Source organism: Molossus molossus, unplaced genomic scaffold (genome assembly GCF_014108415.1).
Source record: "Molossus molossus isolate mMolMol1 unplaced genomic scaffold, mMolMol1.p scaffold_m16_p_11, whole genome shotgun sequence".
Classification (NCBI taxonomy): domain Eukaryota; kingdom Metazoa; phylum Chordata; class Mammalia; order Chiroptera; family Molossidae; genus Molossus; species Molossus molossus.
Window position 1 is genome coordinate 84,573,807 of NW_023425346.1, and position 12,004 is coordinate 84,585,810.

At 36.3% G+C, this 12,004-nt stretch overlaps 1 protein-coding gene across 1 annotated transcript in view; it reads left to right on the plus strand.

Annotated features, from left to right (window-relative positions):
• CPS1 (carbamoyl-phosphate synthase 1) overlaps positions 1-12,004 on the plus strand; it is a 135,514-nt gene that overhangs the window by 76,600 nt on the left and 46,910 nt on the right. Inside the window, exon 24 of the mRNA XM_036254973.1 lies at positions 2,001-2,119. Coding sequence (XP_036110866.1) covers positions 2,001-2,119 — 119 coding nt within the window. The remainder of the gene's footprint in view (positions 1-2,000; positions 2,120-12,004) is intronic.

A 12,004-nucleotide genomic window follows, 5' to 3' on the forward strand; every position in this document is an offset into this window, starting at 1 on the left:
GGTCATCATTACTGTTCATTTCCACAGCAACCAAACACTTGGTGATTTTGACAAAGAGTGTAAGAACTGTGGAGGGCTGAAGGGGAGGAAGAATGAAGGGAATGCGTAAATCTTAGCTTGCTTTCATGATTCTCAGAAAAGGGCACCTTGCTCGGAGGTCTGATTTTTGCAGCAGTCTTATTTCAGGATGACTGGATCATCACCTATTTTGATTTGAGGAGAACACAGGGCATTATTTTTGATTTGATCAACGTGAGAGTCACCTCAAACTTGTTTGGGGTCATTATGAACTTCATAATAGCTGTATGGTGTGGAAAGCCACCGTGCTTGAAGAAGTCCCAGAACGAGCAGGATCTTGCTTCCTTGTTCAAAACTGCATATGTGCCCTGGCCAGTTTGACTCAGCGGTTAGAGTGTCAGCCTGCGGTCCAGAGAGACCCGGGTTCGGTTCCCGCTAAGGGCATGTACCTTGGTTGCGGTTTGTCCCCGGCCCTGGTTGGGCAGTGCAGGTGGTAACCACTCGATATGTCCCTTTCAAGTCGATGTTTCTCTCTCTCTCTCTCTCTCTCTCTCTCTCTCTCTCTCCTTCCCTCCCACTCTAGCTGAACAAAAAATGGAAAAATGTCCTCTGGTGAGGATGAAAACAAAAACAAACAAATAAAAAAACTGCAGATGTGACTGTGTTTGTCCTTCCTCAAAGTGGCATGACTATAGGATTCTAGGTCCTCCGTCATCACAAGGGATCACTGCTGTGTGATTGTGGGCAAACACCCTCTGGTCTGTCAAAAGTAGCTTCAGGTTCTACCCTCCTTATAGTGTTGATGGCCAACAGCTAATTGTGCTTTAATCACTTGGAAAATAGGATAGAACAGTGAGATCTTGGGAATCTGGCTGTAATTATATGAATAATTATACTTATGGAATGAACATGCCTTTGAGTACTCCCATTAGATGCCACTTTATTTCTGTCAACAGAATTATGAACTGTACTATCTCTCAGCACAAATTATGGACTCTCTGATACTAGAAATAAGTAAAAGTTTTAAGAAAATTAGGATGCCTGGGTTGAAATATACAACAGAGTTGCTAGTTACATATATTTACTAATGGGATTTAAAAATATAACGTGCCATTCTAACATATTTTGTTTTGGAATATTATCTGATTATTTATATTGGGTGTAAATATATATCTAAAAATCGTAAAAAATAAGAGTAGAGATCTCTTGAATATGAACGTTTTGGTTTTGAGAGTTTATCTTTTTATTCGGTTGCCTTTTCTATGTAGTCTAATGACCCACGTTGGGATTTTACTTTTGAGAAATTGCTAAAGTAAGCTTCCGAGAAAGACCTGCAGTTATTACTACACTGTTATGAAATATATTAAGATTTTGTAAAATGTCTTCCTCAGTGCAAAAGTCAAAGCAACTGATTCAAAATAATTTTTTTTGTTTGAAATCCTTTATAAGGGTATATTTTAGGGAAATAACACCAAGCCAGATTTGACCCATACATTCTTACTGGCTAGTCTATATGCATGTGGAATGAGGTGATACAGGACGCTATTTGCTAAAGCGTAATTGTCCAAAATACAAGTCAAATGATCATAATGATTCTAGATTTTCTTACCAAGTTGGCTTAACTGTAATTCCAAGAGATTCCCTTTCATTCCAAAGACATGTCCCAAATTTAGGATATAATTGCTAAAATAGTCATATTAAGAGCAGGAAGCAGAGCCCATTAGGGAGATTCTTCTGAGCACATACCTCTCGGAGGAACTCAGAACACCTCCTTCGTATGTCACTGTGGGAAGAGTTGGCAGTATCTGTAGTGATTTTGGGAGCAACGTCAATGATATGATAACAGTTTCATGTTTTATGTCTCCATCTATAGCCTCAGGCTCTCTGAGGAACAAGGAGAGGGGTGGCTGCTCTTTGTTTTCAACCAAATAGAACATTTATAAAATGTTTGCCAAAAAAAGTATCTCTATTCCTTTTGGCAGGCTCTGGAAGACAACATGTCCCTTGATGAGGTTATGAAGCTCACAGCCATTGACAAATGGTTTTTGTATAAGATGCGTGACATTTTAAACATGGAAAAGACATTGAAAGGACTCAACAGGTAAGGTACCTTGGCTCTGTTTCACTCTGGTTGTCTCCTGTGCAATTTTCACATAGTCTTTCTCTTACCCTTAAGCATTTGGCCAAAATTCTGCTTCAATAAGGTAAATAGTGCAAGGTTGGAAAGAGGTAGCCATAGCCAGAAGAAATGGCAGGTTTTAGATGTTTACCTATTAGAAGGTACCTATTCATATGTGAACCGTCTCCTACCCCCATCTTTGCCATCAAACATAATGATGTTTTTATTAGGTATTTTGAATGTATGAAAATCAATGTATGTTTATGATATCATGTGCTACTTAACTACTAAACATTACTAAGGGCTTAAATGTGAGTAATCAGTAGAGTAATATTCCTGTTTTCTATACATTTTCTGAAGTCTAAAAGCTATTTTCCTCTTTTAATGTCAACCCATACATTGGTGTATATTGATGAGCAAATGTATTTCTCGTGTAGTTTACTGATATTTTTAACATTAGGACTTCTAGGTCAGCCTACATTCCAGTCTCTGTTAAAAGATTCTATACCTATCACTAATGTACATTTTTACCTCCTTCACGGTCAATTATTTTTAACATTTAATGTTCAGAATATTCTGATAATGTCAGTGCTTTAAAATATATATATATTTTATTTTCTGAGGAAATACCATTTGTTGGAGCACCTCAAGTTTATGAAATTGCGAAGAGGTCTTAAAAATGTATTTTTGATAAGAGAAATGTTGATTACTGATTTAAGGAACATAGCACGATCCTCTTCAGCTTCTTTCCTTTCAGGGAGCTCTGAAATGCACCGGAAAGACCCCTCACCCACAAGCATATGTTTAGAGAGGGAAAACATTTTGCCTGAGTAAATTGTTCTCAAATGATTTGAGAACATGTAGAAAAAGTCATCAGTAAAAACGTGGTTGAGGTCGGTGGAAGATCTCAAAGCCTTCATTTCTCAACTCTTTAGCAACCAGCCTAGATCGGAGTTGCTGTGTTTACTTAAACAAGATGCATACAACCTGGGCACTAAAAACACTTGCTTTTCTTTTTGAGCCAAATGAGGCTCTTTTTCACCTATTCAACAATTGCCCACAACAAATGCTTGGTTTTGACAAGTGGCAATTCCGATCTTGCTTGTAAGCGTTCTTCCCAGTGATCACAAAAAATGAACAGTAGATAGCAAAGAAGTTTAGAATTGAGCCTGTCCATTCATTTTAGAATTTTGCTGACCTGTGGTTTCCTTTCTGGGTTTGTGGTGCCAGCAGAACTTCCATGTTGAATTACAGTCGGTTCCACTGTTTTCAGTGTCAGACAGCTGATTTCAGTCGCTATAAAACTGCTGTGATGAAACCACTTGAGGGTGCTAGAAACTTACAGTATGCCAGTTGTGGCACTGGAGGAGACTTGGGGTGAAAAACAGCAGATGTTATTGTGATTTAAATTTCCACTTGGTAAACACTCTAAATTTTAGACAAATTCGATGTTTTAATTGAATAGCTTTTGTTACAACCAGAAGGCAGGTTGAAATTCTGGCTAAGCAGAAATAAGTGTATATTGATAGTGAACTAGGTCCTCGGGGGATTAGAATAAGTCACTGTTACAGGTCACGTATCTTCCTGACTTCCACATCATGTTTGCATCTATTTGCTGAGAATTTGACATATTCAGTCTTCATTTTCTTGCATAGGTATATTTGTAAATAGAGAGATTTTCTATTGTTCATAATTATGTGCATTAAACACTTATATAAAGCTTTTAATAATTTAAAAGATTCTAAAAAACTATACTTGCAATTATCTCAACAGATGATTCATGGTATTAGTAAACTTAAACTCTGAATTCATTATTTGAGTGATGCTTCACTGTTTAATTCATTCTTTCTGGGGTGTCATGCATGCACAAATAGCTATTTGATAATGGTTGTTATTTAGATGTGTTGGATAAATGAAGTAAAAATAGATGGCCACTTAAGCTACCTGTTTCAATCACTCTGTGGCACGTAGGGGTCTGAAGTTGAAAGCATATTGCAGCTGATATCATGCATGTAAGACTTGAGTGTTCTTGCCCTATTTTGATTATCTTCATCATTATCATCTTCTGCTTTTATGGATTATGATATCTGCTTCCTCTCAGCCTCTAAATATCCAGGGAGGCTTAGTCATTGAGGCATATATGGTTCCAACAATAACAGTAGCTCTCTAGTAACAGTTGGCGTTATATGGATGAATTATGTGTTGCCAGTTTGGAGATAGGTTAAGAAGACCACTTGTTCTTTTTCATTTGCATTTATTTGTCATTCACTTTGTTTCAAGCTCTCATCTTCTTCTATGTTGGAAAGGTTGGCTTTAGGCATAGGCCCAGGAGGTAGCAATTTATTTGGTAGGATTTGAGAGATTCCCCAAAATCACTTGCTTCAACATATCTCTGGTGCCAATGTGCCAGGTCTCTTTGCACTTAGGTTCCTAAGAAAATAGGCATTGGGGATCTCAAATGGGAGAAAAGAAGAAACATAATGAGAGGATAAAATATAGAGACTAGAGATGGGTTACGTTCCACCCGGTTCCTTCCTTGTGTGTTGGAAGGAGCACAGGCTATGGAACCAGTCAGACACGTGTGCAGTCTTACCCATCATGGAGCCATGGGTACCTTATCTCCCTCACTTCTCCAGCCTCACAGTCTTCCTGCTAATGTCTGCTTTGTAGTCTGTGGGTCTTAAATGACATACATGTAAAGGAAACCTGGCACATAATGAGTGCCCAAGAAAGTTTTCCTCTCTCCCTCTGGAAATGCTGCTTATTATAATGAAGACTATTCTGAGATTTTAGATATATGCATTTAAAGACTCATTTTCAGAGTCACAATTTGCATTTGCTTATATATTTTGCAATGTATAATTTTTTAATCTTCTTTATCATGCATTGTCACTTATTTTAATACCAGACTACCTTTTCTTTTTATAAAGGCAGAAATGGTAGCTAGTGATACAAATTCTACCTTTATCAAAAGATCAATAATACTCAACTATGCTAATCAACAAAAATTCCTACTTTATAGTTATTAATCGTGGTAAAATTTCATTCAATATTTAATAAATACATTCACTAGTAGAAGATGAGAGTATCACTCAAAATGATGGCCAGTTTAAACTTGTATTTACATCTAGTCATCTGAAATGAAGTCTAGAGCTTGATGCTCAAATTGAATATACCCATATATTTAGTATATATGTTAATGTCCACTGACTGAAATGGGGAAAACAAAACAAATTGCAGCAAGGCCAGCATTAAGAAAAAAACAGATGAGTTTTCCATGCATTAGAGGAAGTGAAAATTACAGTAACTAATCCCGTGCCTTAAAGGGCGGAGATAAACATGTATTATGCTGAAGATGATGAAGGAAATCTCAGTCTTCTTCAGGGTGATGAAACAAATTAGATGATTGTTGGAATAATCTACTTAGCATACTGGCTTTGACTGTTCGCTCCCATCAGAACTCAATTTGCCATCTTCAGTACATGAGCATAGCAATGGCGACCCTCACGAGACTTCCAGAGAAACATCCATTCTTACTGGCTTAGGTAATAAACATTATTCAGACAGCTTCAGCAAAAAGCTCTCTCTCCTCACTTGAGTTCATTGACTTTCTCCTTTTCTACTTAAATTGTTTATGGCTACCCAAGGCATGCTAGGAAAGTTGACTGTTTCAGGCTGTTCCCAAATTTATAACCTGATGTAGTAGCATCAATTGACCTAGAGAGATAATATATTTTATAGTGGATTTCTTTAGGTTTTGAAAAGTTTCTCTTTACTGAATGTGATGTGAGTTGTATCATGTAGGATTTCAAGGCTTATTATGTATATGCATTGGAATTTAGATGCTTCATCTATTAACTTCACGTTACCAGATCACTTTGCAAGGAATTTAAGAAAAGTTATCTGTCAGAATGTTTAGTGGAGCTGCATTTGCATAAGCCTATGCATTGGACTTCACCATCGAGCCAGCCAAACTTTAGTAAGCCTCTTTTCACCAGACCCAGCCAACACCAACTCTTTCACACATAAATGCTCCTTCTATATAGCATTTTCATTAATACGCACAGAAGAAAAATATGCTTATTTTCATCCATTAAAAACTACAAAAACTCACCTCCATTAGTACATTTAGGTTCAGTTTGGTTATGCAAATAAATCTGGCGTTGAAGGCAGAATTGCAAGTACCGTAAGTCAGATAAAGAAATATGTCAAATGCCTTCATCAATGAGGTCCTCCTGATATCGCTGATTCCCTAACATAACCAAATGATGTATTTATAACTCTGTTATCACAGAGACTTGAATTTTGATTCAATCAAACAATTCTGCGTGCCTTCCAAGAGTAATAATCACCAAATTTATTGACTACATATTAGGTACTGTTCCAAGCCCAATGTTTTATTTAATACTTACTACCACCTAAGGAAGGTAGTAATTATCCTCATTTTATAGGTGGTAAACAGAGGCACTTAGAGATTAGCAAATTCTTTGTTACCACATGCTAATAAATGACGGAATTGAGATCAAACCTCAGGACTACGGAGCCTAGGATATTTGATATTTAATCCCTATGTGATATATGTGTGTGCATGTGGATGTATGTGTGCACACATATATGTATGTTTAGGTGTGCAGAAAGGCAAATCATATATAACATCTGGAGGAAGTAAGACTACATGCAATAGAACTTGCAGTATAGGCACAGCAGTAAATAAAGGGATGATGGTTCTAGCACCATAGAATCTGCACCTATAATAAGGCTTCAGCTATATTAGTAATTAATAGACAAGCTCAGGTGCAAGGGTTTCTCAGCTGAACCCCTTTTGCTATTAGTAAGGAAGGAAGGCAACTATAATAAGGCTTGTTTGTGAGCAGGTACTATTTCAGGACATTATACCCTAGACATTTTTATTTATATCAAGTTGGATTAGCAATTTTAGTTTAAAAGGCAATCGTGATACTTAAAAAAATAAACATGAACAAGCAAGAAAAAAAAATGTGAGTGTGTCACTTGCCAGCTTTGAGCATCTGTTTGTCTTCTGCCTGCGACTCTTCTTCACTTTGATTTTTGAGGTCATTTAGCTATTTTTTACTGCCATATCTAGCTCAAGAATTTTATTATAGCTGTTTAAATTGTATAATTTTGCTCTTTTACTGGGTAAAACTACGTTGGATTAGGTTTTGAATTCTTCCTAACTTTAAGTGATTAGCTTAAAGAAGACAATCAGCCTCTGCGGAACCATGTTAAATTACCAAATGGAAGGCTTCCATCATTTATGATGATTGCTTCTTCCTTTGCATTTCCTTCACTTTGTGCAATTTTCCTGGAATGGTCCATTTTGCTCTCTGTATTTTTTGCACAATGCTGCTATTTATATTAGCAATATTGTGGATGGATATTTTTAAAAAATCTGTTTTCATCTATTTTAGATGTTTGAAATTAGGGGACATGATCATTACGATATAGTTCATCCCATATAAGTATAGGAAGCTGAGATTTGGATCTATTTCTCTATTCCTTTTTTATATTAATTTACTATGGATAATTGTGTAAATTATCCAAAAATTGCTTTTTCCACTATTCTATAGGTTTCATGTGAGATTTTTTTACTATTTTAATGCTGATAATATTATTATCTGTCTCTTCTTCACTGCCACTATAGTAAAAAAGAGAGTGTACTTTTGAAGGGTCCAATTTTCATCCGATCATCACTATGTTCAATGTGATAAACTACGTTCATTGGTTAAGTGCTGAAAAATTACAGGTGTGCCTTGTGGCTTAGGAAAACAGTCTAGGGCAAGACTAGCCAGTTCCACTTGGGCATTCAAGTGCTAAATTGAGCTCAGTCAAGTTGGCCATTTCCCTACAGCCACAAACTTCTGGCAGATGTCATAATACAGGCGTCAACTTAGCTGGAACCCTCCCTTTGAATGTCCTCTTCTGCACATGTTAGTTTCTATTGACTTTTTATTTAACTTGCTCATGAAGCATGACAAAGCCAGACAAGAATGTTTTGTGCTTATATTTGATTGAAGTTTCCGGGGGAAAAATGTCACCTAAAAGATGTTAAAACTAAGATATAAGACAGAAAAAGAGTGGGTACTTCTTTATAAAGATAATTTATACTTTCTGGTAGGAAAAATTAACAATGAACAAATTTAGCTTTAAAGTGTATTAAATATAGAAGAAATTTAGGAAAAGGAATGTATATATTTCCTATATATACCATATTATTGCATGTTACACTTCTTATGATACTTTGCTATGACATATGTGATTGTTTTCTCCACTCTAGTCTGTGGACATTCAAATATATCCTAATTATGTGAGTATCTATTATTTTGAACGTAGAATGGGATTGGAGATATTTAGACACTTTAGTGGAACCCATTGATTTGATTTGTGGAAAATAGATTATGTTCTTTGACCTCACTAACAACCCACACTGTATTTCTAAGTCTCAACTTCATCCTAGTTAAATATATATATGAAAATATATATGCATTTTGAAAGTGTGAGAGAGCACTTGATTCTGGCATGGACAAAATGAATGTTTTATTTAATATATTTTCAGAGAGGACAAAATGAATGTTTTATTTAATATATTTTCAGAGTGACATCATTCATCAAGTGAATATCGCATGTTTTCTTAGTATTGATTCTTATATATTCAATCATTCTAAATATTTTAAATTGATTTAAAATAATATATACTGAGAAGTTGTAAATATGTATCTATTAATAGTAAAAAATTAATAGATTATCCCTATGTCAGTATCTCCAATCTCTGCCTGATGTGTTATGCATTTACTTGATGGCATTTCTCTTTACTAGGAGCTGTTATTAGATCAAATGTTATTTGTTTATCTATTCAGTCATTAATATTTACTTAGCATCTACTATGTACTAGACATGGTACTATGTCCACTGCTATTTGTTGATGAATAATTGGTAGGCACTAACCTGTCTTCAGTGGGTTTGTAATCCAATTTTGAAGATTATGTACATAGTTATATATAAGACAGGATGCTTTTTTATTTTTATATTTTTATCATTTCACTTATTTATGGATTCCTTGGTTGCTTCTTGAATGCACCCTGACTGGAGACTGAACCCACAACCTTCGTGTATCGGGGAAGATGGTCTAACCAACTGAGCTACCTGGCCAGGGCAAAACAGGATGATTTTAATGCACCAACAAGAGGCAAAAACACAAAACCATGACAGCTTATAGGAGGTTAAAACAAAAGCTCTAAGACTTTTGCATATTTTATCCCTTATATCTCAATTTAAAAGTTTTCTAGAAGGTATGCATTCCTACCTCATATTTTATAGGTGAAACAATGACACAGAATGTTTAAGTATGTTTTTCAGAGGTAGTGCATGTTTGAGCCAGGATTTGAGTTTTCAGGACTTTTGGAATCTAAGGACAATGTTCAGTATATCCAAATGTCACCAGAGCCAAGGGAAGAGTGAATTTAGAACAAAGCAAATGAAATAGGAGGATACTTTCAACAGTATTGCATAGTTCAGGGATAGCACAAAGGAAAAGAGTTGAGCAAGTCCTGCAAATATGATGATACGGAGGTAGGAGTACTGGCTGGACTCTAAGGACCACATGTGCAATGAGAGAGGAAGTAGGTAAATGGAAGAATTCTACTTAGAAAGTGACAAATCTTGTTTGCCCTTATTTTGTTATATTTCTGCTATGTTTCATAAAAATGAGAATTTTTCTATAAAGAAATAAAAGCTATAAACAGAATTAAGGTGAGTATTATCTACCTATTTGCTCAATATATATAGTTGGAGTTGCACAGTTTCACTTCATTGTTCTATAATTATTATATGCATGTTAGTTGCAGCCTCCAATTAAACTGTAAATTCCATTAGGACAAATTACAATATACTATTATTATAAGCGTTTCTTAAAAGCTTTTGTTGATTTGTATGTATACAAAATAGAGTTCACCATCTAAATTATAATGTGAGTTTTGAAACAGAGAACTGGCTTACAATTCTTTGTTTGCCATATATTTTCTTGGAAATTGGTCTTGCCCAGAGTAAACAATAATATTTGTATGATAACATGGCCATTAAATAAGTGAAGAGCTATTCCTGTAGAAAGTGAAAATCAGAATTTCTTTGTCACACCAAAGAAGAAAAATGTAAGTGGAGGAAAATGCATTAAAATTTCTGATTGCTCAAAGAGACCCACAAAATTATTCATTGAAAAATATATAGACCAAGATATAAACTCCCTCTGTGTTGAAAACATTGTAAATTAGCATCTATAGTTTTTCATTTTTCTAAGTGACTATATATCTAGACAGGCGCCAAATAACCTGTAGTTTAATAAAAAGGGATTTATTTAATTGTTTTATATTGTCAAATAGAGATTATATATACTGTAGGCATTATACTTATATGGACATAAAATCTCTATTGACTTTAAAAATTATCCAAGTTTTCAAAATTGTAATTTTTAGAGAAGTGTTTCTGAGAAATATTCATAAGTATGTATAATTGTAGTGAAGGCTCTGAATTAACCAGCAAAGAAGGTTAAGACTAAAACTATATACTTATAATATTTATAACACTGAGATCTACAGTTCTCTGGTGACTTTAAAGTGCATTTCTGTTATAATACAGGTGGAAAATGATCACTATTCTATTTTTGTGGATGGTGAAACTGAGTCACACTGAGATGTGTGTCACAGCAGTCAGAGGAAAGCAAGAAATCTAGCCCAGGGATTCTGCCCTTGGTTCTAGTCACTAATTTTCAAAAGCTTCTTTTCAGAGAGATGACTTTTAAATCAGACAGCTGGAGATCACCTCCTCCTTAGCTGTCAAGTTGTGAGCTGTGTGTTTTCCTTCCTGAATTGCTGACCCTGTTTAGAGCAGAAACACTGTAAGAGACGTGCCCTTCTCTGAAACTCTTGTGGGGAAAACACGGGAGCCTGGCGGGGAGAAAGCCCCCACGGGTCACCTTTAAAAGACTTAAACAAAATTTCCAACGGTATGGGAGGTTAGGATAAGGGTTTTCTTTTAAAAATCGCTATGTTTATAATAAAAGCCTGTATTCATATATACATACATACACGTTTTCTTTACGTAAATGCAAGTGCCTAATCTTCCATGTGAATGCAGGTGTAAGTAAAACTTCTGAAGCGTACAACAGATATCACGTTTAGACAAAATAGACTCCCTGGGCTATCATTACAGAAGGTAGATCAACACTGAACGACCCCCAGAACTCTTTCACGTGGTCAATCACACCTGCGCAGCCTGGGGCAGTGGCCACGCCTCCCACAGCGGAGTAGCTGCCAGGCGCATGCGCTCTCAGGAAGATCACTTGTGATTGGCAGGGAGTCCAGAGTGAGGCGGCCCCGCCCCGCAAGGTGGCAGACAGGAGGGCTCCAGAGGAGAGGGAAGAGGCGGAGAAGAGCTGAGTTCTGGGGCCAAATTTAGGTGACTTGCCAGTTTTGTGCTGCTTAACTCCTGCTGCTTCTCGTCTTCCTTTTCCTCCATCTCCTCTGTTGTGTGGGCTCCTCCCCTTCTTCCTCGTCCTCTGGCATTTGAGGTTTTGAAGCACTTATTACCTGCTTGGCATTGTTCTAAGTACACTCTGTACACGTCTATTGTTTCATCTGATTGATTGTTTTTTTCTCGGCATAGTTGGAGCCTGACTCTAGATTTGGACAGTGGCATTTGCCTTCGGAAGGTTGGGACAGGCAGTTAGCATTATTTGCTTACGTAAATATAATGATGATGTAATAGCCGCCGCATCAGTCACAACGGTGTCAACGTGGTCGTGTTGATTTTGCACATACTGCTTCATATCCTCCCCTACCAAATACTCTTTAGCCA